At 46.8% G+C, this 27,533-nt stretch overlaps 1 protein-coding gene across 1 annotated transcript; it reads right to left on the bottom strand.

Annotated features, from left to right (window-relative positions):
- Positions 1-9,696: 9,696 nt before the first annotated feature.
- LOC101758626 (probable purine permease 4) lies at positions 9,697-11,237 on the bottom strand. Its single transcript, XM_004961210.2, has one exon. The coding sequence runs from the start codon at positions 11,209-11,211 to the stop codon at positions 10,054-10,056; it is 1,158 nt and encodes a 385-aa protein (XP_004961267.1). The 5' UTR covers positions 11,212-11,237; the 3' UTR covers positions 9,697-10,053.
- Positions 11,238-27,533: the final 16,296 nt, after the last annotated feature.

Genomic DNA, 27,533 nt, shown 5'->3' with positions numbered 1-27,533 from the left:
CCGCACCTAAGTGCCCAGTTTTCCGCCTAGTCCCGACCCCTGAGATCCGACCCCTTTCCCGCTTCGCTCCTCTTCCGACCCCGGCGAGCTCAGTCCACCGTCGGATTCTGCTGATCTTTCTCACCCATCCGATCTATCCACCGGTAGACCCGCGAGATCTTTTCCAGATCCCCCGCGCCAGCCGCACTCGAGTTGCATGGCCGCCTCAGAGTCTTCCTGCCGCGTGGCTCGTCTTCTCCGACGCCGTCGCTCAGTTTTGTCTCTGGCAAGCAACAGAGTGGGTTCCCGCGCCCCCTTTCCCCAATAGCAGCAGAAACCCTCTGCACCCCTTTCTGCAAGGCCTCGTCTCCCGCGCCCATCATCACGCCACCAGATCCCGGCCACAGAGCCCGATGTTGCCCGTCTTTTCTGTCCCTTCAGCCACAGTTGCGCCGCCTGGTCGCCGCTACACGACGATTCCTCCACCGCCAACCCCGACCACGGCCGCAACAGTTCCTTTCCCCGCTCTGTCAGAGGCCGCCCGACAATCTGTTGTTCCGCGCTCTCCCCCGCGCCCGCGTCCGCCTGTCTTCTCACCTGTGCGCCCTCGATTCTAGCGCCGTTAAACCGGTCGCTTCTATCACCTCTTCCGCACGGCGACGCCCGCTTTCCGCCAAATCTCAACCACCAGTCTACCCGCCCCTACGCCGCCCTGACGGCAGGACGCAATGATCGCTGGCGTCACCCCCGGAGTTCTGCACCACCGCCCTCTTTGCTCAATCGCCACCCCGGCAGAGCACTCCATTGCTTCTCCCCGACCTTCGCGCCGCTCCCCTTCTCTCTCTCCGCGCCGTTTCCGTTCCTCTGCTCCAGCAGCTATAAAAGGAATGCCCCCGTCGCCGGAGTTCCCTCCGCTCTTGTTGCCCTTAGCCTTCTCTAGCTCCCTGCTCAAGCTCCTAGAGCCACCCGCCCAGCTCTTGAGGAGTTCTTCTCTCAGTTCTCCCTCAGTTTTCTCCAAGCCACCAGCATCTTGCTCCTCCGTGCTGCATGCAAGCTCTCTTGTGATCCGCAAGAAGCAGCGCCGCCGCCGGAGCATTGATAGTTTTAGCCCTTGCTCGAAGCTTTAGTCCCTCCGCCCAAGTTCGCTTCTTCCCGACCCCACGCTTTCCTTTCAGGAAGAAGGTGAGTTGCTGACCCCAGTCCGCCTCGCCCGACCCCTCCTACCCGCCCGACCCCGGTTCCGTCTCGCCCGACCCTGTCTGTTCCGCCGACCCTTGTCCGCCTCGCCCGAGGGCTTGGCTGTGATCTTTTTCTTCAACTCGAGGGTGTATGTGTAAAACTTGGGAACCCTTCAGCGCTTGCGTCTAAGGACTCCCCCAGTTATCACATCCTCTAGTTCAAGGATCAGACCACTAGTTCCTTTCCTACCCTTACCTTTTGATCATCATCAGCTCTCGAACCACCATCACCCCCTGCTTTTTGTCGCAAGTTTCTGGGCTCAGGCGAGCCAGTGTTGCTGTTGAACTAACCGTCTAAGCTAACCCTTGCATTGCATTCGTGTAGAGCTGCACCTCGCCAACGGTTTCTACGAGCTTCACCCGGCGCCAGAAGAAGAAGCTGTAGCCGAGCTCCTGCCCTCCGAAGCTGAAGTCGCCCCTGAAGTCGAGCAGTTCCCGTCCTCCTTGCTTGAAGGCAAGCCCCGGTTGCATGAAAGTCCTATGTGTTTTACCAGACTTGCGCATGCCTTCTGTAACATGCTTGTGCATTTACGTATAGTAGTTGTGTGAAACCCTAGATGCATGACTCAGTGGCTCATGATCTGAGCACTAGCTGTGGGACCGAGTAGTTGCATTGCTTAACTAGGAAAACGGTAAAAGCCGAGTGATTTCCTGTCACTCGCGAGTTATAGGAGTTGCATGTTTACTCTCCTGTTATAACCATAAGGACGATGGACGAGGCAGGGTATTGGGTAACTCTTTGGTGGTCGGATGGTCGCCCCGTCTGTCTATTAAATCTTGCTAAGGCCTGACAGTGGTGGTGTTCGTGATCAAGTGTTTGAAAGTACTAGCCTCATGCTTAGTATAGGATGAGGAAGCCTAGTACCGGATTGGACCTAGATGTGAGCGGTCGCCCCATTGTTCTTGGAACGGAGTTTCCCCTGCTGGTTGTCGCACGTGGTGGCAATGTGTGGTCACAGAACGGCAGAGGCCGGGTCTGTGGAACCTTGCACCAAAGGAAATGGGCCCGACACGGGTTAGGGGATTGATGGGGAAGGCCGACACAGGAAGCGACCTCCGGGTGCGCGGATGTCGTGAGGCTAGGTTCACCATGCATGGTTAAAGAACTCGAATCGATTCGTCTGCCTCTCACAGTTTGAGATTGCTTGATCGCTATGTCACCCTGAGTAAATGAGGAATCTGATGATGGAAATGTTTGTTGTTCTATCTTAACATCTTGTTTGGTTCTATGAATGCTTAGAATAGGTTGCACAACCTAGACTGGTAAATGAACATAGAACCGGAGCTAAAAACTGAAATAGGGTTACTTAGTGCTTTTGGCAACCAAACCCCTCAACCAAGAAGCCTTGCATGTCTAGAAGGAGGAGTAGCCTTTACTCCTATCGGTTAAGTCTTGTTGAGCTTAGTAGCTCAGCCTTGTTGTGGCTTCCTTTTTTCAGGTGAAGTTGCTGCGTCCGACCCCTCTCTGGTTGGTGCTTGGCCGCCCCAGCTCCCGCCAGGCTGGACGGTCGAGTGGGACCCCTCCTCGGACGGCGAGGAGAGGACTCAGTGATGTTCTGGCTGGCCTCGCCCGGACATCCGACCCCGACGAAGTCTTCCGCTAGTATTTCGCTGTTGTTTTCTTGAAGCCTCGTAAAACTCTGATGTTGGATTTTGTGGCCGAACTAAATGGGTAAAACTTGTTCAACTCAGTGGACTTGTTGTATTCTCTGTAACCGCTCACCTTCGTGTGAGTTTGCTAAACTCGATCCTGTTTAAGTGGTTAAATCGGATGAAATCCGACGGCACTTCGTGTTAGCTCGAAGTTAGGCAGGAGTGTCGCATGTTAGGCGGCTTAACCCTGTTTAATCAAGCTAATCCGAGGTGGTTCCGCCACACTACTTTCTTCTCATAAACAGGTGCTCTGACTTCAGGACCATCAACATGATCCCATGTGCTCTTATCTCTACATAACATGATGTCGGTCTCATAGGTATTGTTGAAAGCTTCCGATGTGTAGTAGTCATGAACCATGCTCTCAGGTGGAATCCTCTCATACCTTAAGTAGGAGATGGCATGTTGACATGGGATACCAATCAGATTCCATTTCCTACATTCACATTCCTTGTTTATAAAGTTGACTACGTATTGAAAATCCCTGTCAAGAACTTGGAACACCCCCTTCCAGCTAGCACTGCATAGCAAACATTAGCATACTCCGTATTCTTGGCTAGGTTCTTCTTATCTTTGGACAAATGTGCCCTACAAATTGATCAGCTAGCTCTTGTTGCTTATTGTGGCATCTAGTCATAAGTTGTTGCTTGATTCTTTCAAACACACTTAGAATCGACATCTCCCTTGCTTCCAAAATGTATTAGTTGAAAAATTTACAACTATTGTTCAACAAGATATCAGACTTGGGAAATTCTACAAAGTATGCCCTTACCCATGTGTGTGTATGCATTCTCTGGAATCAATTGCACACATCTTCATTCAACTCCTTCATCTTGCCCATGTGGTGCTCAAAATTTGCTACTGTAATGGCCCTTGCACATGTCCATAACTGGTTCTTCAAAATCTCAACTTTGAATCATGTATCCTTGAAATTTGAGTATAGATGTCTAACACAAAAGCAATGCTCTGACTTAGGAAAAAATTCTTGAACAGCAGGAGATAAGCTCTAAAATAACAAGAAAAATGCAATATTGGTGAAAAAAGACAGTGAGTTATAATAAAGAAAAAAATGTAAGATTGGTGAAATACCATCTGGTTGTTAGTCATGACAGTCCAAGGATAAGTGTTTACAATGCCCAAATCTTGCTTCAAGGTCTCAAGGAACCACTTCCATGTGTCCTTTGATTCAACCTCCACCGTAGCTAGAACAATTGGGTATATGCAATCATTGGGATCAATGCCCACAACAGTTAGTATCTGACCTCCAACTTTAGTTTCGATGTAGCAGCCATCAAGACAAATCAAAGGCCTACAGCCAGAGAGAAATCCTCTTTTTTAAGGATCTAGAGACATGCAGCATGTAGAGAAATGGCCATTAAGGAGGTTTAGAAAAAATGAGCTACCTGGATTGCTTCGCCTGAGCTCATGGGCATAATCCCAAAGTTGGTTATATTGCTGACTTTCATCAGCATATATCATTCTCATAGCTAATCTTCTAACTCTGACCAACTTGGTTCTTGAAGGAGTCAAATTCCAATCTTTCTGAACTGTTTTTGTAAAGTTGAAGATACTCATCTTGTCATTAGCTCTAAATGATTCAAGGTACTTGTCAACTAGCCAATTTGCAGTATACTTCTTCAAAACCCATACCTTTTGACAGTTGTGTCATCCAGCATATGTCTTCACTGTAATAGCCTTCACTCTGCTGTCATATGATGCATAGAGATTTCAAGGGCAGCCTTCTGCATAGTGAGCTCTGAGCCTTTTGTTCTCATTTCTTAGCAATTTGATTTCTACCCGATTCTTTAGACTATACTTAGTAATTGCTGCTCTCAGTTTCATCATTGACTCAAATACCATGCCCACCTTGAATACACGGTTACTCAAATCTTCTAGTCTGAATGTACAGAACTTTATATTCACTCACTTGTGCATCTCTGTCATCACTTGAAAGTAGCAACTCCTCATAATCATCATCAGATAACAACTCTGCTATCAATAAATGTTCTACCCCCTTCAGCCTACTCCCCTTGGCTTTCTTTGCTCTGGCAGTATTCTTGGACCCAAAGATTCCCTCATCCATTACATCCTCATCCACATAATCAACAAATAGGTCATCATCTCCATCATCAACTTCATTATCACTGTCAAAGAAATTAGAGTCTTCACTGTCTTGATCAGAAATATTGTCTTCCTCTTCATCAGCATGAGTACTTTGACATGGACTTAGGTTCCTGTAAAATTCTGGTAGCTTCTCTCTATCATTGTTCTAAATGTGCTACACCTTGACAGGGCTCGGTACCTCTGGAAGTTCTGCAATTGGGTTCACTATAACATCATCCCAAGAACCACTAATAACAGTATCATCATGGTCCAAATACACTACTAAATTTTTAATCCTATCCACCACTGAACACATAGCGTTTGTGTCTGCATCACCAACTATCACTCTCAGGCCACCAGCAATTTTCTTCCTTGGTAGCAGCCAATAATACTTCAAATTTGGTGTCTTTGGGTAACCTAGGTTCTCAACCATGTCGTCCAACCACAATGTCGACCAAGTGTCCACTTCACAATGATCAAAGCAACTAACCTTCCCATTAACAAAACTCCTCAAGTGCCCGAACCCAACAAAAAAACCACCGTGATGAACCTTTATTGTGAACTCGTCGGGATTGTCACCTGTATAGGCAAGAAACAACATAACCACAAATTAGGCGATTCCTTTAGCACCACCAAAAACCCCACCAAGATCCCAACAGAACTCCAACAAAACCCCAACCAAACCCTAAATCAAACTAAAAATGCCCTAAATTCGTCATTTCCTTCCCAAAAAATCGAATCTTATGCCTTCCTACATGCACTAATTGGACCAATCCATCTCCAATTGCACAAGTTCGGATCGGATTAACTCACCATACGAGGGTGCAGGGTCGGTCTTCCTCCATAAGGTTAGAGCCATCGTCGACCGCCGCCGCAGCAGACGACTTCTGCACCACCGGCCGCCTTCGTCCTCCTTCTCGTCCTAGGATTCGCATGCGATCCCCTCCATCTTCCTGGCCGGCGATGATGAACCCGTCGAACGGGTGGTGGCCATAGAAGGGCGGAGGAGATGGCGATGGGGAGAGGGTTTTTTTATTTTATTAAAAAAAAGAAACTGTCCTTGGGTTCGCCGTGGGCAGCCATCGTCTAGCGTGACACGCCACGTGCACAAGCAGGTCTGGTCCGGGTCCGTTAGGACACGTGTCGACGCTCAGGCCTAAATATTGTAGCTAAATGTGCATTTTTGAAGTATAAGGATCTAGATGACACCTCTTGCCAAGTTGAAGGTCGAGCCGTGAATTTATCTCTACATGAGGCGTGCAGAGGGACTCGCCGGCCTCGCCTGTCACCACCCGCTTGTTTGTCTCGTCCACTTGCCCGTACCCGGTGTGCATCGTGACCGTGAGCTTACACGCAATGACGCAAAAGGACTCACTGAACACCCGGCCCCAAGTTGGTTTAGCCCTCCCACGGGATTTTTTTTTTTTTGCTGGTTCAATCAAGTTGCAACTAGCAGCACCAGCTTGGTTTCATCTAAAAAGAAGCTTGGTTTCATCGTGCTGGATCAGAGCGTGCGGATTTGGTCATGATGGCTCAAGTTAGGACCCCCATCCGCACCCATGCCATGGCCATGCCCGAGTCGCTTGCGCGGCCTCGCTGCTTCGTGTTGCAAGTGCCGGGCGCACGGGCCAGGCCTCGCACAGCTTGTCGTCAGCTTGGCCGGCCTCTCTAGAGCCAAGCTCAAGGCTGCTGCGGGTGGAATTTGATCAGATCACGGAGGAATAAGCGCGAGAGCTTGGAACTTATCCCACCGCCTGTGGACAGTGCAGCGGCCGGCGGGCGGCTCCACCATGGGGGCGCGGATCGTCCATCGGGTCCTGACAAAGCGAGGCGCCCGGCGAGAATGACGGGGAGGAGCAGCGTGCAGCTGCAGGTAGTCCTTGGGCGCCTGTCACGTCCCCTGCAGCCTTGCCCGAGGCCGCTCTGCTTCAAACCTTAACCGGTCGGTGTCGGCCGCCGGCCGGCTCGCAGCGCAGGCAGGCGCGCGGCGCGGCGCGGCGCGTTTGAATCGCCCGCGGCGGCCCCCGGCCTGACGGTCAGGTCCGTGGTCCTCAGCCGTGGCGCCAGGTTTGCTCTCTTGCCCTGCTGAGCGCTGATACGTCGGTTCGTTTCGGCGCCGTGTAGGATGGTTTTGCCGTTGATCGCGTATTGATGAGATCCATTTACTGCGAAACGTTGAGCAGCCTGATCCAGATTGTCCGCAGGCTCTGTTTCAAACGGAGAAGAAACGCCTTCGGGTGGGAGCGGCTTGGCTGGCGGCGGATACGCGCTTACTGGCTGACACCAAAGCTCGGGGGAGCCGCTTGGCAATGAAGCGCGGATGGCACACGAATCCGGCCTAGATCGGCTGCTGACCAGAGCGGAAGGTATATGCAGCCTGTCGGAGAGACTCCACGCACGTACCAGCTGGTATAGGCTCTCTCAACATTGTTCTTTGGAGACCATGCAGATGTAGTTAATTCGATTCGAAATGAGTAAAGTACGCCTGGTCTTTAAACCCTATAGTGAGATCCATATCGCATGATGGGCCGGCCTGGGCAGCCTCCTGGGCTCCCTGGCTGGACACGTTCTGTGCAGGTGGATACATTCCCGTGGGCTGTGTGGGTGTGGGCGTGTGGCCACGCGTATCAGCAGCACTCAGAATTCAGCAGAAGCACGGGAGCTGTCGGTGTGGCACGTTGGCGGCAGGCCGCCGCCTCCGGCGGCCGCTGACACTTGCCCCAGCTCTGGGAATGCCAATGGATTCGCATGGGTTTACTCGGGTGATGTTAGTGATTTGATTGTTCTGGATGCATGCTTAATGGGCTGGTGATGATTCCCGCCCCAATTAACTTTTGAGAAGAACCTGGAAGTTGATTCCTAGTGTAATTTGCTACTTGCTCATTTCAACCCAAGGACCACGCTCCCTCCATATGACGTTGATAAAACATCATATATCTAAAAGATGAATAATCTACACTTGAGTCGCATTCAAGACCCAATAATGACAGCAACAAACAAAAGCAGCAACAAAAACACCCAAATGCTGAGACGCATGATTACCCGGGCACCATCAGCTCGATCGACTCTCACGGCCGCGTACGTGTCGCCGACTCGCCGCACACTTGATCCGCCCCCACAAACTGTCGCGGTCAGAGTCACCAATCCGGACAACAACGCTGCACAAGACACCCGGATGATCACCAATAATCGTCATCGCATCGCTCGTATCGTTATCGACCACCACATCGATCGATCAGTGTTGGCCGTTGCCATCAGGGCGTTAGTGTCGCATCGCCTGATCGCCGGAGCCCTGCCTTTTTCCTCTCTGTAATCTGTATGTTGCTTGCCGATTTTTCTCGTGAAAGATGACAGCCGCCTCAAACCCCGGTGAGTCAGTGACCGACCCCACAAATGATTGGAGATCGATCATCATTTCACCAGAAAAGCTTAACAGTTCCGCACGGCCGCTCTGCAGTCCACCTCGATGTGTGCGCGGAGCCTGTAGTTATCTCGGTTTGGGCTTCAGATCATCTTCCTCCTGCCAAGCCGCCGGCCATATTCTATTCTCTTTGCAGCTGACCAAAATCTGTGCTTCGCCTGGTAGCTACAGGATAGGGTGGTATTGTGCAGCTATCCACTTATTGTATCACAGTCAGACAGACAAAGTCACTTGCAATGCAAGTTCATGTACCTGAGGTGAGATTGGGATATGATTGGAATGTTTCACGTATATAGCAATACAGTAAGAGCAGCTTTTCTCTGTGTGTTGCATACGTGCATGCATCTCAGCGCACGAATCTTAGCCGATGATCATTGTTGCTATTTCCACCGAAAAGCAGCCATCCAATGAACCGGAGTTTTACTCCAATTGTTTACAATTGAAACAAGTGCATGTGTGTTGAAAAGGTAGACACCGAGCATCCTCGTTTTAAATATAAAACCGAAGAAAACTATAAGTTAGAAAGAAAAATAGCAATGATTAGCAGCTGATGAACTTCTGATGGTGCGGTTAGTGAGGATGGGTTTGTGTTGAGATATAATAAGTGAATTAATGGTCCGTTTTCTCTATCTTTTGGGTTAAACTGGTCGTTGCATATGATTCACTATGGTATTAGGCCAAAGGTCTGAGTTGTTGCCTGCTGGGCTGCTCCTCTTCCCCATCTGAGGATGGCATAAGCAACTCAACATTTTAGGGGTTTCACATGTTTCAGAGAGAGGCCAGGCAGGGGGGGGGGGGGGGGGGGTTAAGGCGGGCGGGGCTGCTGTATAGGAACATAGCACAGGGCAGGAGACGACAAAGAAGAGATTAGTTCAGTGGTGTGGGCAACAGTCAAAGAATCCAGTGGCTAGCTCCAGCTAGAGATGGGAGTAGAAAGCTATGGGCAGTCAGGCAGTGCTAGGGTGAACACAGATTATCCAAACGGATAAAACATGAGAAGACATAAGTGACATACGATCTGGAACCAACATGTAACAAAGCTCGACTGAACAGCTCACTATTTCTAGACTTTTCTGAAGGACAGCAACACCCTTAAAAACAGTTTCGATCTAACATGTGCAACTAGCATATATAATTTGCAAAGCATATTGTGAGATGTCTCAAGATGATCATAGACAAAGGCGCAAACGGTGAGGCAAATGTCAAAAAGTGAAGACCAACTTTCAAATGTAATTAAGGCTACCTAGCTAGGAGATAAACTGTTGACCCAATTCAGCAGGAGAAACAAAACAGATGGTGTGAAATAACATCTACTGATGGAGTGATGGTAATGAGCCAGGATGAAGTACAGCAGGTTTACAAGATTACATGTTGTATTCCACCCATCCATGCTACACTAAACCTTGATGATCAGACAGTAATGAAACCTCACTAGCCAGCTAGCAGCCACCAGCACACTGTTCATCAGTTACAAGTCGGGTTACTTCACCCTTCTTGTCCCTAGCGAGCAACTTTGCGTAATCCATCGATGTAACATGGGACTCAACCACTGCACCTAATGCCACGTTGTTTCTTGGGGCACTGCACCCTTTTCTGTTGCAAATTCTTGCTTCTCCCCGGATCACATGGAATCCGTGCCCCAGTGGCCCTTAGTTTGTTTCAGACGGCTTCTAGTTCGCCGCCTCCGGCGGCACCGCAACCTGTGAGGCTCTTTTGGACGCCGTCGAGGTCGGCGGCGGCGTCCTCCTCCTTCTTCTTGGTGTACTCGCCGTAGAGGTAGGAGGCGAGGCCCCAGGCGCATAGCGCGGTGGCGATGCCCTTCTCAGCGCCGAACGCGTCGCCGAAGACTACCACGCCGCCCAGCACGTTGGCGACGAGCACGGCTGTCATGCAGACGCCGCTGTGGAGCGACGACGTCAGGTAGATCACGCCCGCCGTGCCCATGAAGCACGCCTGCCACGTCAGCACCAGCGTCAGCACCACGACCCAGTACAGGGCGGTGGAGCCCTCCCAGCGCGCAACGTCCCCGCCAAAGCCTCCCTTCGCTGCCAGCCCGGCCGCCGCCACCACCGACGCCATGGCCTGCATCACTGCCTGCACCTCCACGGCCAGGATGAACCCGCCGGACACCGCCTCGCGGTACAGGAGCTCCATGACGGGCAGGTATGCGGCGAACAGCCCCGCGGCGCCCAGCGTGACGACGTAGCCGATCAGGTAGTGCGACCGGCCGCCGCCCTCGGGGCTCTCGCCGGACTCGCGGAGGGCGAGGAGCACCGAGGTGATGGTCAGGAGGATGACGGCATTGAGGTTGACGAAGGTGAGCGGGTGGCGGACGATGATGGCGGCCAGCACGAGCGTGAACGCGAGCTGCGTCGACAGCAGCAGCGACGACGTCGACACGGGAAGGAACGACGTGCTGTACGAGAACAGCAGGTTGTTGGCGCCCATGAGCGCGCCGATGACGAGGCAGACCGCGAGGAACCGCCGCGAGAACCACGTGAACGGGCGCGGCGCGGCGGCGGGGCGGCCGGCGAATAGCACGGCCACGACGAGGAGCGGGAAGCCCGCCGACTGCACCAGCGTCACCACCCACCGGTTCCGGCCGCCGTGCGCGAAGTAGAACCTCGACAGCAGGCTCGACGCGACCGACCCCACCAGCAGCGCCGCGTAGTTCGCCATCAGGAGAAGCATCCGCTGGCGCGACGCCGAGGCCGCCGCTGTCGGACCGGCGCCGGCGGTTGCCATTGTCGCAGACGACTCGTCGAGGAGGAGGAACGGGTGGTGGCGGCGGCGGGCGACGTCGTGGCTATGCGGCATAAACCATAGGCGTTGGGATTCTCGCGATGATGAGGGGAGGATTCTTCTGTATATAACGAGGTCGAGTTGGGGAACGGGGAATATATAGATGGATCTGCTCTTTCCTTGTGGCCTGTGGGCAATTTTGGATTTTCAGTTGCTTGTGCGTATAAAAAGGAAAAAAAAAAGGAAACAAAGCACGCCGCTGGATAATTTTTATTTGAATCATTGGTTCGAATCAAACACTGCTAAATTCAAAAGAGGTCTGGAATTAAATACTAAAAATAACTGCAAAATTGATTGCTATAGGTAGCATATGACAAAAGCAGTTCATGCATTGAATCGGCGTTGTCTATCTGCAAGCTAAGATTGTTTTCAAAACGGATCGAGAAAGTATCCAAAAGAAAGAAAGAAAAACGGATCGAGCAGGGGCAGTCATTTACTACTGCTGCCCAAGATAGGTACCAAATCGAACAATGTTTAGTAGCCTATGCCATGATTTTGGGCGAATTGAACTATTTATGGTAGTAGCCGCGATGCACATACATGTATATACCACGTGGAAGTGTTTGAATTCGTGGTCGGCCATTGAATTCGTTTGGATGATTTGGTTCAACTTGGGACGGTGGAGATTGTGCTTGGGTTGGAACCGGAAAGGATTCGATGCGGTGGGATGGAAATCATGCTTCTTTCTCGATTTGTTTGCTGGCCCGGATTGTCTTGTATCTATTTTGGAGAGGGGAGGGATTACCAGGAAAGAGCATTGGCGGCTCGCGTAGCGTCCACATGCTGTGTCTTGTGCGCCGCCGCATGCAAGGTAAGCATGTGCTGAAACCCGAGATCAGAAAACTATGCCGTCCTTGTCTCGGAGAGCTGAGTTTGCTTACACAAAGGTAGAAATTTCGAATTACAGCTCTTGCTAGTAGTTATTCTTTTTTTACCTACATTGGCAGTTGGCACATAGATAGGTGTAGAAATGGCATGTTGCTCTGAATTTAATACATTAGGCTTTTTGAACATACCGAATATTGCTTGTTGAAAAAAAAGCACGCTTCTTTATCGATTTGGTTTCGCGCCCATCCATTAATGCAAACGTTCTTTTGCAAATCAGGGGAAATCTAGCTAATTAATATTTTTATTGTTCCTTAGGAAATTGATATTCTTGACATTATTCATTTCCTAAATCGAAATAAAGTAATAGAAAAAGGACCATCCTGCCCTCGACCACTTCACATGCTAGCTTCTTCACACCCTCTCCTAGAGCACGCAATTTTGTGCAACACACCATCGCTCTAGTCATCTAGTGGACGCGTTGCAAGAGCCCAAAAACATGTGGAGGAAAGCATCCGTTACTACGTTACTAGCCGCACCTCAAAAATAAAAAAGCTCCAACCTTCAATGGCAAGAATCCGGCCAAGATAGCCGTGACCCCCAATGGAGGAGAGCACACTGGAAGTCTGGAACCATGACGCAGTCACAACTCACAAACTTACAAAAAAGTTCATCTTTTTATCGGGAGATTTTTGGAGAGCGAGGTTCGATCCGGATGGCAAGGCGTCGTTTGGTCTGTCGGTCGGGAGGGGGGGCCTGGCGGCATGCGCGAGCGGCCGTGGCCATCCGGACGCGCGGCGACGCCGCCGTCGTCCCGGCACGGCGCATGCGCGCCGTGCGGCGGAGGCAACGGCGCGCGCGCGCGCGCGGGCGGACGGGCCGGCCGGGCCACGCACGCCGAGCGCGCGGGCGCGCCTCCACGTCGCCGCCGCCGTGCCGCTGTGCTCGCGTCATCAGCCAGGCAGCAGAGCCACGGCGCCTGACAACGAATAACTGATACGCTCGCGGCACGCATCACGTCGGTCGCCAGTTAGCTAGCTCCGGTCATTTCGTTTCCGTTCGGATTTTGTTGGTTGAAATTTACACGAAATCGAGCGGAACATAAGATCGATGCGTGGAAAGACTCTATCGGCGATGCTATTTCTATGGACAACGTCGCCGCCGTTGATCGGTCGGCGTTTGTTTCGTCAGGAAAGATCGCTCTGGATCGGCACGCATTTGCGGTGGGATCGATATGATCTATCGGGACGGGAGGGAGACGTGCCCAGTAGTGAGCGTGTGCGTGCGACGTTGGCAATGTCATGGACGGAAAGCTAGCTAGGGAGATGGCACGGCAGGCACGCGCGTACTTAACCTTGCCAGCATGCAGTGTTCCTTCAACAAAATTAGCATGCTCAAACGGGTTCGGTGATCAGCTTGTCGATCCATTTTTAGCTACGGAACGATGAAGGGATAAGCCTTGTAGATGTCGGACACGTCAGACGTCACTAGCTACTATGGTTCAAGTAGCTCTAAGGTCTCTAGGGGAGAGCCTCCATAGGTCCTGTTGGACGGACTCAGCAAACCAACATGAACAGTTTGAGTTTTAGGCAGTCGTACTCGTACCTGGTGATGTAGTACTACATGGTAGTGGTCTACACTCTACAGCTTCAGAAACTTGTACAGTTGTACGACAATCACCCTGCGCACACTGTTCGATCGTGAAAAAACAAGTTCTGCACTTCGTGCAAGTTGAGCTCAGCCGGTAGTCTGAACTTTGTGCCAAATGGTTACAGAGAGGCTAGCTACTGCACATAACACCAACCAACGTCCTAGATCTGGAACTTTGGATTGCACCACAAAACTACTGTGCGGAAACCACGTGGCTCTACATATAGGTAAAGGATGTTGATGGAATCAGTTGCCCATATGATTGGCGTCATCATCGTCAGACTCATGATACGAAGTTTGCTGTAGTACTGCTGCAGAGTGCAGACACATGGTGGCCGGCGATATACGCAGTAGTAGGCATCGATCCAAAAGGTTGGCCATCAGCTGCCATTAGGTTGTTAAGGGGGTGTTTGGATACACCTCTACTTTAGTACCCGTCACATTGAATGATCGAATGCTAATTAGGAGTATTAAACATAGACTATTTACAAAACTCATTGCACAGATGGAGTCTAATTCGCGAGATGAATCTATTAAACCTAATTAGTCCATAATTTAACAATGTGCTGCTACAGTAAACATGTGCTAATCATGGATTAATTAGGCTCAATAGATTTGTCTCACGAATTAGTATAGATGTTCTGCAATTAGTTTTATAATTGGCTCATGTTTAATCCTTTAAATTAACATCCGAACATCCGATATGACATTCCAGTACCTCGTATTCAAACAGCCCTAACACTTGTCTTAAGACATGGTCACCGTCTACAAATAGAAATCCCGCGACGCATGCGTGCCATCAGCCTTGGATCAGTCAGTCTACTTCTAGGGGCTAGCAGGGGTGCCACTCTTTTCAAATTGGCCATGCATATCCGTATCGACAGTTGTCGACCAGGCCCGCGTGCTCTAAGTGTGTTTAAACGGATAAAGTGATTGCGATTGAGTGAAGGGTCTATAGATGTGACTACGATTGCCATTATACTGACATGACACATGAGTCAGCACTTGATCATTTTCCCTTTTCTGCGAGAAGAGTGAGCATTTAAGTGGACTATACAATTCCTATCTCCTGATGCTCGCTAAAATCTTGCTAATGCCTTTTTAGTGGACCTCTCAGCTCTGTTAAATTAAAGAAGAAGAAACACAAAATAAATAAATCGTTAGGATTTGAGACGGCAAGTCTAACGAAGCGGTGGCCCGTAGACGTGTAGTAAATAGAACATGGGCCGCTCAAGAAGAGCATATTCATGGCCCAGTATGGGAAAGGATCTGCCAAAGGTCAATGGAAAGAAAAAAATACAGTCGAACACACAAGCAAGTAGCAACTGAAACCCCAAAAATCCCTCGTCGAGGAACTGCCATCTTTTTCAAGAGATGACCAATCCATCCTTTGCTGTTTCTGTTAGTATTTTCCTCCTCCAAAATCTCGATCTCATCTAAAGGGTGTTGTTGTGAGTGATCAGTTGCACATATGATTGGCGTCATCATCACAACTCATGATATGAAGTTGCTGTACTGCTGCTGCAGACACATGGTGCCCGGGGGATGTGTAAACTCGAATCCCACTCTGATTTCGCTCTTGTTTTGAATTTTGATTGCTAGCATTTGGATGCTTGCCAAGCACTTGAGGTTTCTGATGGATTTTCTTGTGCTTGTACAGAGAAAAACCGCACCGGCAACACAAGAGACGTCTTCAGAGCAGACGCATGGACTCCAGTGATGTCGCCAGCACAAGCAGGTCCAGCAGACCAGCACCCCCACTTCTCTTGATGCCACGAGCCTACGAGCAGCAGGTACCAAGCCACCGACACGACAAGCCGGTGGATGAGTTGAAAGGCGACCTCTCTGAACTTTTCAGCCCAGAGCTCAATCCAACGCCCTCGTCTTCCCAAGCAAGAAAGGCTACGTGTCTCGTGCGGCCGTCCAAGTTACTGCACCCCCGTGGCTTGCCGTCATGGCGGTACCGCCAGTGCAGAGCCGCAGCCAAGGCCGTGCCACCAGGGTTGTTGCCGCCACCGTACCACGGCAAGCCGGAGTGCAGCAGCTGCCGTGGACACTGGACACTTCTGCAGGCCCAGAGCACCGGGGAGCCATCCGCGCCGCGGAAGCCACCGGCGGCCAAGGAGGCCAAGCGGCGCCTGCCACCGCACAACCACTGCCGGGCCGGTCGGTGCTGAAGGGCGCGCCGTTCATCGTCTCCTCCAGCTGCTTCACGCTGGTCCAGATGCCTGCCGACTTCGCCGTCGCCGTCTCGACCAAGGCGGTCCGGCGCCTCATCGACGGTCCTCTCCTACTCCTAAACTGCCCTACATGGACCCGGCCAGGAAGAAGGCTTACGGCACAGCCGAACCCGTTCGTCGACGGCTTCGTGCTGATCAGCCACTCGACGAAGGACGAGCAGCCGCTGCACGTCTCGAGGAACACGTCGTTCGACAGCATCGACGGGACGAAAGGGGTGGGCAGGCTGCACCGGCTGATGGGTTAGGGGTCGATCGGCGAGCGAGCTGCTCCGGCACTCCTCGGACCTGTACGAGAGCTTCAGTGAGCGGACGACACCTGACGTGGCCACGTGGGGCACTAACTAACGACAGGAGAGGGAAAGGTGTTTGCGTCCGGCAACGACTACGACGCGGATGACTCGGATGAGGAAGACAGTGGCGCGCTGAAGAGATCAGCGGCGAGAGGGTCGGGATGGACGCTCCCTGCAATTGATGCTCCCCAAGGGGATCCGTGTCCTCGGCAGCTTCGTGCCATCGTTACTGGTGTTTCTGGCAAGACGAGATGAACCTGATGGCCTCCAGCATGGTGGTGACGTCGACGGCCAATCTTTAGGGCTCCTTTGGGAACGCGGGGAGCTAAGACAGGGGAGGTACGCCCCCGAGAGGGATTTTTGCGGAAATCCCTTTCCCCGTCATTTTCCTGGGTAGTTAGTCCCTGTACGTCGCTGCTGTTTGGGAGTAAAGGGCCCGTACAGCATATAAAAATCAATACAGATGTAAAGTTTCAGATCACGTCTCACAACAAATACAAATGCCATCCAAAATTGATACCGATGTACGTTGCTGTCCATCATTGCATGATCATTCATACATTCACATCAACAAATACAAATGCCAACTTCATGTCTTAAGTTTCGGAGCACGTCTCACAGCAAAAAAACCGCTTTAGTTCACTTGTATTTTGCCTCCAAGCCAATGCATCTCAAGGTTTACCATCACAAAAATCGTAAAATGTATCACTTCCAACTTATAATTTAGGCACCAGCTCAAAACTAACACTTTTACTATGCCATAAATGGCATGAAAAAAATAGTAACAATGTGAATCTGAAAAGTGACGACAAAACCATGCAAGATCATCCCGTTGAGTCCCTCAGGAATCTCCTCGCCGTTGTGCTCCCATGAGACATCTGCAATATACTGTCTCATAATGCCACATGTTTGCAATATCAATTGGAACACCAGATTGTAAATATATTTTATCTCATGAATAATGGAAGTGAAAGATCAAGCAACAAAGAGACATGGGTAGCTAACTATGCTAATCTGACATGAATATATAGTTGACCAGTTATGTGTAAGGTAAGTAAACTACGGCATTATACTTTGATTACTCTGTATGTGGTACATATAGACATTCTAGCTCTATTTACTCAATATATGAATATGAGAATGCTTAATAAAAAATAAGTCTCTGCAAGACAGACCTACTTATCTCCTGGACTACACAAGTAGCAAAACAAAAAGGTTCTGAATCTACTATTAATGAAGCAACAAACCAAACATGGTAAGATACAAGTTACTGAAATTTTCATGCTCAAGCTATTAGTTTTGATTTGAACCATGTCAGTGCTAATTAGTTCAGGTCTCTGAATCTACTAGTTTTATTTGAACCGTGTCAGTGTTAACAAACCACTCAAGCAAGTGTGCTCTTATAGCAACTCCAAAAGTTTCTCAAAAAGTTCTTCCTCAAAACTATGTATTGGGGGCTCTTCCAAAAAAAAATTCCCCCAAAAATATATCAACCCACAGTAGATCGCTAATAACTAGCCCCCTATATTTCAAAATAGGCCACATCATCATAATTGGGCCCATTAGTTGGGCTGCTCACCTGCCCCTCACGCAAGCACCTCCCCCTCGCGATCTCCAGTGTCGCCGCCAGGAGCTCACGTCGCCGGAGGAATTTTCATGCCGCCAGGAGCTCATGTCGCCGCCAGAAGCTCACGCCGCCAGTCCCTACGCACAGAGGAATTTTCAGCCGTCGGAAGCAGCCCTGCAATCAAAGTAAGGTCAAGTAGATAAAGCAGGTTGAGGTCATTTTTTTTGTTCTTGGAAGCCTGTATAATAGTCTACGCTTTGACCTGCGATCAAAGTAAGGTCAAGTAGATAAAGCAGGTCAACAAAAACAAAAAAACACTATTTCAAGGCTGCAATCTATTTATTCTTGCGATAATGAGGATTTTGTCGCCGCCCTTGCCTAGGAAAAGTAGTTTCTACGATCTCCAACTCCAATTGGAGATAGGTACAGTGGATTCGCTATGAGTCGACCAAGCCTTTAGATGCAACTGGTGCTGGATTCATCGTTAGATGATGACGATGATGATTTCTTCCTCTCTGTTACTCATGTGGTCGTGAATGCGGATGAGTTTGATGATGAAATAAAACATCGTGGTTCTATCCTAGGGCATTGAGTACTTTGGCGAGATAGACAGGCAGGGCATCAGTGGTTGTATCAAGATTATTTTTTAGATGATCCTACGTACGGACATAGTTATTTCAGACAACGGTATGTAAATAATACATTTATTTTGACCATTTTTAAAAAAATCATATTATATATGTGTCTCATTACTCTTGACATGCAGGTTTCGAATAAGGCATATATTATTTGTACACATATGGAATACCGTAGAACAACACGATGAATATCACATAGTATCATATGGAAAAAAATATCACAATAGCTACTAATACTATTTAGAAGAATCGAATTCTAATTAAGTACTTGGCTCATGATCTTAGCCTGCAAGCACATGTAGTATTTCTTTTGCTCGTCTGGCACGAAAGTAAGGTCCATGGTCATAATCCTCTCTTCATCCCTCCTTTTCTGCAAATGGACCTCCTGCCTCATCACCTCAAGAAGTAGTTTTTCATTTGCAACTCGATCCTGTTCAAGAGCAAATGCTTTGTTGAACCTCTCCTCTTTTTTTAGCTCTTTCTTCCCATCAGTTTCTTTCTTCTATGCCTACATATTTTCTAAGATTGTTGTCACAGTTTTTTTCTTCTCTTGCAACACTATTGCTTTTGCTTTCTTCTTACCAATTGGCCTTGTCAATGCATTATCCTCTAGGCCTTGAACCGCACCTTGTCCTATTTCACTTTGTAAACTTGGACTCGGATCAGCAGTTGAGCTTGTCTTCTGCTTCTTGTTAGATGTTTTAGCAGCAGCCAATTCATCAATTTTAGCAAGCCATTTTGGTTGTGTTCTCAGCTTATTCCAGCAATGCATGAACTGAAATGCTTTCTGATGTTCGTCTTCGGACTTATACAAAGCACATACCTCTGCAATCTGCACACACCAACATCCAAGGGATATTCATATATGACATATAAAAATAAAATAGTCAAAACAAATCCTGGTATTGCATAGTGAGTAAGTACCTTGTCTTGTATTGTAGTACCACTCTGACGTCTTAACTCAATCCATGTTAGACATCCACAAAACTTGTTCACACATTTTTGTGTGGTCTCCGCCAGTGCATGAGAGAATTTATGGTACGCTTTGAGGGACACATTTTGTGTTCATGGAAGTACTCATAGATACGAGACCAATACTTTCCACCTTTTTGATCTCTGCCTACAATTGGATCCAAACTTACATTCAGCCATCCTGAAACTAAAACCTCATCTTCATGATCACTGAAATTCTTTGATCTCTTATGGTTTGGCCTTGCGGAGGGGGCTGCTGGACCGACTTGCATGGCTTGTGACTATTGGTCAGCATGTGTTGTTACAATTATCAAAATCCCCTAGATTGGTTTCATCCATCATGTTGGAAAAATATCCATTTCCTACAAGAATTTAACCAGTGATAAGTTTTCTATACTAATTAATGCTTCCAGCTTTGTATCTGTGTACATGTCAATTTACAATTATTTTGCAGATGCTTCCAGCTTCTAGGATGGTTTACACAAGCCATTTGAGCTGTTGCTTTTCTCTGCCCATTGTTAGTAACTACAAAATTACTATCTAACCAGCCACTCCAATTGAGTACAATCAACAATATCCTAACTACAGTGATCATGTAGTACTTCATTCACAAGCATCTTCAAAGATATGAAACTTAACAGAAAAACAGCTTTGGTTTCAGGCATACAAGCCATGCAATTAGAACTATGTTCAGTTTTTTCATGCGTGAACAGAAGCTAGCTAGTGGACCTGTTGCATCTGTGCCACTGAATGGCTACTAAGTCAGTAACAATTGTCGCGGCATCCAGACTCTGATTTTCTATATAAAGTTCCTAATATGTAATAATAGACAGCAGACCACAACATCTCCACTGTCTCCATTATCCAATCAGTAAATTCATCTAGGTATGATCTTACTGTTACGAATCAGGTAAAGGCATTACCGTGATTTGAATCTGAAGGCTAAACCATAATTATACAGGCTGCACTTTGCAGAGATCAAATGACATGTCAAGTAGATTCTTGAAGACAGATTATCAATCTAGCACTACTGATTTCATTTAAAGTTTACGAAAGAAGAAGATAAAACAATATCTCATCAGGTCATCATAATGATAAGTACAGAACATGGACTTTATTGGAGGATAAATTTACTGATCTTTTCTTGATGTAAAACAAAGTTTCAATAGTATGATAACAAGAAATGATGGGTGCCAAGATTATTTGATAGAAAATAGAAAAAAAGGAACTTAAATCGTACATGATATCATAATGCCACAATTATGAACCATACCCAAGATTTTTCAGTTCATGAGATAGTATTGTTGAAGTTTGCTATGTGTTTTAGATTTGCTAGTAGCTCAACAAAGATATGGTATGGTTTAGCTGATACTATAGAGAGACAGTGGCTCCAGTCTACATTGTTGTGATTGTTATATTGTTCGCCGCTCTTATAGGACGAATGGGGAACAAGAGCCCTTTGATTCTAATAGAAATAACTATATTCAACTGGAGAACATATGAAAAGGCATTGCAAAGGTACATGGAATGTATTATCATCAAGAGTGTCAATGAATTCAAATCTGTGCAGGAATGACTACATCAGTTGCTACAATATGCTGAAATCAAATGTATATCATGCTTAAGAGTTAACTTTAGAAAATGCTGAGATTCTAAGCAGTAAGATAAAGTGCCAATGGAGCTATAATACTATCAGTTAAAGTTTTACTATTCAAGACATGATCAATAACTTGCACAGACGGAAGATGAAACTGCATGAGACTAGCAACATCAGGCATGGCATCCAATTTGCAGTGCCAAACAAAAAGTTAGCAGTGGGCTAGTCAAATAAACTGAAAACAGTAGAGCAATGGACTAGAGCAGCTCATGTAGAAAGATTAGCATAAGATACATACTTACATAAGCATTCCAGATGATGCTGGGATTACAGACTATCTCATATCATAGAGAATTGAAATGAAGAGCTTATGATTCATACCATTCACAAATGAGTTGCCGTTGGCCGCTTGTTCGAAGGCAGCAGAGGGGTCGCTGGATAGGTACGACACTGTCGATATGGAATCCAAATCTTCGCCGGCAAGGGCTGCCATCGGAGGACCACCAGGCAGGTCGAGGTCGTCGCCGCTGGACCTCTGCAAATTTGTGCCACCACCGGTCCATTGAGGGATGTGGTCACTGCTGGGCCATTGAGGGTGCTGGCCGCCGACGAGCACCACGCGTCGTTGAAGCATCCCGCCGCCGTGCCTTACTTGGTCCTGCTGGACAAGAGCAGTTGACTATGGTGCCTGCATGTGCTGCCCTTCGCTCTGCCACCGCCACTCACCCCGCCGCCACCCCTTTCCCCGTCGCCGCCGCCGCTGTCGCCCCTCGCCCTGCCGCCGCAGCACCTCGCCCCGCCGTTGCCACAGAGCTTCTTGCCTCACACGCGCGGCAAATCTTGCGGGAAGAGACTCTCACGCACGGGAAGGGGGCAATTGGGGGAGGAGGCTGCTCGCGAAAATATGCACGGCGACCGGCTCTGTTTTGCCATCACGAATAGCTTGGGGAAGTTTTGGGAGAGATGTTGGAGTTCTTTTTTTCTTTTTTTCTCCCTAAACAAGGTATTAGGGGTAGGATACAGATTCTTTTGGAGTTGCTCTTATTCCCAAAATCAAACATTGCCCTGGACAAGTTAGCAGTCAGATGGAATAAGGTACCTATGCTACTCCAGAGACTACCTAGTTACTATTCAGACTGAATACGGTACCTATCCTACGATGCTCATGGCAAGATAATATGGTTTCACATGACATTAGCATTGGAATATCAGTTATAAACCCCCACTTTCAGCATCCTGCCATGATGGTTTGCCATGCTAGATTATCCGTGTATCTTAATTGCAGTTGCAAAGAAGCGTATCAAAATTTCATATGTCAGTACAACATTTTACATGAAGCAGATCATAGAACGAGCCTAATCCAACAAACGTAGATAACATATTGCAGAAACTCTATCCAAATTCAAAACTTTCAGCGGATAAAACAAAAAGGGCTACCAAGGAAAGTGAACATCATACTAAAAAAGGGTACACAACTGAGAAAGGGAATATACCCGAGCAATCTTTTTCTTCAACCAAATCAGCCAGACACTTGGATTTTTGTGCCCACCAATATTTTTCTACTAGTAGTAAGGAGCTTTCATAGTAACACATATGGATACTAGGAAAGATAAAAAATCGATGAAGCAGAAGTGCAGAACCAACAAGGATAGAACAGCCATCAAACTTTGAGGTAACCAATTCATAATATATTTGATAGAAAAACTCTAGTTCACTAGTAAACACCAACCAACATAGCATTCTATGGCTTAATTACTACTTACCGGTCTTTCCACCAACATAAAACAAACATCAAGACTAGTAGTAGGCATCATTCTTAATATTTTTATTTGGCCAAATTATTCAGGAAGATGTTGTTTAAGAAAAAAAGGCACATTAATTACAAGATGTACAATATCTTAATGCTCACTAGGAATCAGGAGAGACAAATATTAGTCAGCATATACATCCTGATGCTAGCGAAGGACTGATTATCACCTCAACATTAGCATAGTTGACGTGAGAAGCCATTATTGATCTAAGCAGCAGCAAGCAAGCTCACAAACCTTGATTGTGTTTGACAAAACAAAAACCTTATTAGTATTTACAAAGTTGTTTTTCAGTAATCACTGAACCAAAGGACGGATAAAGCTTCAGCATAGCTTTTCCTCTGTACAATTTTCATCTTTTTTTTTACCAATGCATCCATCCAACAATTTTTTTGTGAAGGTGGAAAACAAGATCGATTCACAGACATGCAAAATTAAAGTTCCTAGAGTGCATCTGCCAGAGGTGTTCCTACCATCTTGCTGTCTCGCCAAAATCAATGTACCACTCATACAAGTAGACCGCGTTTCAGGAATGGCATGGAACATATGGCATATCTCAGCAACAAGAACAGAGCCATTCAGAATTTTCAGGAATCATTAATCCAACCATTAAATCCAATCATTTTTTTTACTACAAGACTTCTAGTTCATGGTGACTAAATACAGACTACAAGAAAATGCTACCCTGATTAGCCATATAGCATCACAATTTCGTTCAACAGGTAGGCACATCTTGGATGCAGAGGCTGTTGACAGGCAAGGAGTGGATCTTGGAGCTAATACACCAAGATCTACAAGGAATCAGGAAAGAGGAGAGTGGGAGGGGGAAAACTCGCATATGCTGGCTGAGGAGGAAGATGGTCTTGTCATTGTAGATCGAGACGGTGACGGTGCTCCTGGACAGCGGCGGCGGCGGCGGTATATGTAACTACAATACCTGGATACCAATAAAAGAAATACATAGTCGAACTATTGTATCTAGGACAGCGACGATGCCGAGTTGTGGCATCCGGACCCAAGAGGTGGAGCGTTCTCATCACATGCTTTCAATAGTTCGTTGCAACATTCAATGCCGAATCAATCACAACAGCATGTTTATGGTTCACAACAACACACATATAGTACAATGCCTCCTAATGTTGTTAGTGCCCCCAATTTAGCTTCTAATCAGCCTAGGGCTGAGTTGGGAGGATCCAGAGGGGAGATTCCTGAGATGTTCAACAAACTTTTGGTAGACATCCTAGAGTTCCAAAACGAGCATATCAAAAGTCTTACCCTAAAACTTATGAGTTTGTTCAATTTCCACAAGGGTATAGGGCTCCATAATTTATTAAGTTTACAAGTGATGATAATAGAACCACGTTAGAACATATACCACAATTTGTCATACAATGTAGTGAGGCCAGCTACAATGATATTTATAAAATAAGGTTATTTCCTTTATCCTTGTTGGGTGCTGCATTTACATGGTTTGTCTCATTGCCACCCAATTCTGTTCGTAGTTGGCCTAATTTAGAGAAAAAATTTCATGACTATTTCTTTACCCATGACTCTAAATTAAAATTGTCACATCTTACATCGGTTAAACAAAAGTTGCATGAAACTGTTTCTGAACATATTAGAAGATTTAGATACTAGAAACCGATGCTATGGTTTGACAATTTCTGATGGAGATTTAGCTGATCTAGCTTATTCTGGTGTACTTGAACTTCATAAAGAAAAGCTAGAAGCGCAAGAGTTTCAAGATGTTAGTCAAGTGTTACAAAAGGCTCCAGCTAATTAAAGCCGAGCTAAAGACTCTAGAAACTCACAAACGACTAATGAAAAATCTAATCGTCTTATTTACACGGTAGGTTATGAATCTGGTCATTCGGACGATGAAGGCAATGATGTTTTAACCGCTGAATTTGTATGGTCATACAAAGATAAACCTAGTACTTGTGCTTCTATCAAGACGGTCCATAAGAATCGGCAAGAAGATGTTAAATTTACCTTTGATGTAGCCAAGTGCGATAGGATTTTTGATGAGTTGCTGAGAATCGGCAAGGTTAGAGTATCTCATACGATACCATTACTTGAGGAATTGAATTGGCATGCTTATTGCAAATGGCACAATTCTTATTCTCATGCAACCAATGATTGCAATGTGTTTCGCTGGCAAATACAATTAGCTATTAATGAAGGTTGTTTGACTTTGCATAATATGCAAGTTGATCAGACCCCTTTTTCAGTGCATTCTCTTGAGTTGAACAATCTAAAAGTGCTAATTCGGTCGGATCAAGCCAAAAAATTCAATGGAAAGAATGTTGTCGGATCAAGCTGAAAAAGCCAAAAAAAGGCCGACAATTCCAGAGGTGGTAAAGGTGCTGAAGAAGTTGCTGGAGAAAACCCCTCAAGATATAATGAAGACTTCAACGCTGGGGGGCAATGCAAAGGCAAAAGCGTTGGTTTTGCAAGAACTGATCTGACCGGTGTGAAGACCGGTCTTACCAGTTCGTCCAAGAGGTCTAAAGCTAAATCCACTTTGGTGAGAAAAGCAAGGCTGACCTTCAAAGACCTTTTGGGAAAGTATGAAAAGGAAGGAGCTAACCAGAAAAAAGGGAGTCTGGCCAAATAATGGTAAGGAGTTGAAATTTTCACTGAATCACTAAAAACAACCATGCTCTTGTGAATCTCAAGTTAATTATGCTGCTGCACCATATGCATATTTTGGACCGACTACACCACGGTCTTGATCATATCCTTGGTATTATTCACCTTTGGTTTATAGTAGTTTACATATGCAACCATATATCATTCAATATTCTATTACATACTCAAATTATGGTTCATTGCAAAGATCGATTATTGTTAACAATGATCTGGTTAGAAGTTCATCTGTTGGAAATAAAAGGAGGTGTTGAAGACAGCAAGAAAAATTCAAAGTACCTACGGCCAAGGTGGTGTCATTCAAGCTTGACTCACACTCAAAAGAGAATATTACAGCAGACGCGGAAGCAAGGATTAATTGAACAGCAGATGGTGGTGATACCGGTGAGGTCAGCAACTACTAAACAAGTTTGGAGGCCAAAACAACTTGTTCCTTGAATTAAAACCAAGTTACATGGCCGATAACATTTTATCGCCCTTAGAAGCAATATATGGTCAGTGCAATATTCATCATCGTTCTTAGGTGATTTTGGTCCAGAAGATTGTTTTTTTTGGCACGCACACTTAGCCAAAAAATAGTGGGGCATGTGTTGATGACCAAAAGTAGCAGGTCTAGGCAAACCGGTTCTGACCGGGTTGCCCACACTGGTCAAACTGGTTTGGGTAAAGTTCTCAAAATGCAAATTGGACTTCACCATTACGTAGCTCTCGTCGAGACGATAAAAATACCTGTATAGTACGTCCGATTCGGAGTTCGGATGAGAGAGTTATAACCTCGGGAAGATCTGTACCTTAGCAAACTAGTCGGACCAGTTTTATTCTACAGAGTCCGAGTAGGAGATGTATTTTGGCACAAAATTTGTAAGGGTTTTAACTCCTGATGGTCCAAGACCTCCCCTCACTATAAATATAAATATAAAGGACTCTTTTATCTTTTTTAACTTTTTCTCTTACCCTAACTTTTCCAATCTATTACTTTCTCTTCCTCCTTCGTCTCTACGGCGATTGAGGGCGCTCTAGGTGGCCTACCGACACTAAAGCAACCTTGTGTGCGCTTGTCCTGACGGGATCTCTTCCGGGCAAGTGTTCGTTGGTCCGTCGTCAGGTTCCTGACGAACCGGTCTGACCCTGTACGCTGCACGTGACAATATAGCAGTATAGTACTAATGCACCACTACGGGAAACAGTCAAGTCGCCGAGTGTAATTTATTCACCGAGTGTATTTTTGCGGGCACTCGGCGAAGCCCAAGTTTGCCGTGTGTATTCCAAGAAACACTCGGCAAAGTGCCTGGATCCCGTAGTGCACGCACGATAGTTAAGTTCTGAATTTATATTAAACCAAATCATTGAAGCATGGTAATCACACTATGCATGTCATATGTGAACCGCGTACCTATATGTCCGATGAATCCTCCGTCGATGGGGTGTCTCACTCCTCCACGGCAGAACTGACAGTTACGACGCTCTACAAATTTAAATGCACGCAGTATATCTTATACAAGGAACATGTATAGTTTTACCAAGAATCTTAGACACAGGTGTGCATAGTAGCACAGCTTCCGGTCTTCCTGAACCAGCTGGCTCCGCAAATTAACGGACCTTTGTGTCTCCAATATATGCTTTGAAATACAAGTGAAAGTAGCTTAACGGATCATCATGGCTTAGGGTACACATGTTGCTATGAATACCCTTTGCACATATGAGCTTTGGAACACCATCAGGTATCTGATAAAAAACATAAAGAGAATTAAGTTCAAAGAAGCATGTATATGTATATGTGATATATTCGATTGATTCGCATAGCATTTATATTCGCAAAACATTTACCTACGGCATGTGGCATGCAAGAACCACGAGCCTAAGCACTGATGCTACCACCATTTTTTTAATTTTGATGCAACTACAATTAGATTATTAATGATAGACACAGATACAAGCTCACATACCAGCCGGTTTACATGCTCAACAACAACATAAATTATATTCTATACTCCTTCCACGAAATTCAAACTTACGTTTTTACTGGAGGTGCACCTGATTTTTTTTCCAACAAAAAACAGTTTCAAGAAAAAAACATAAGAATATGAAAACAACAAAAAAC

Source organism: Setaria italica, chromosome III (genome assembly GCF_000263155.2).
Source record: "Setaria italica strain Yugu1 chromosome III, Setaria_italica_v2.0, whole genome shotgun sequence".
NCBI lineage: Eukaryota > Viridiplantae > Streptophyta > Magnoliopsida > Poales > Poaceae > Setaria > Setaria italica.
The sequence above is the reverse complement of the archived record's forward strand: the minus strand, read 5'-3'. Positions and strand labels throughout refer to the sequence as shown.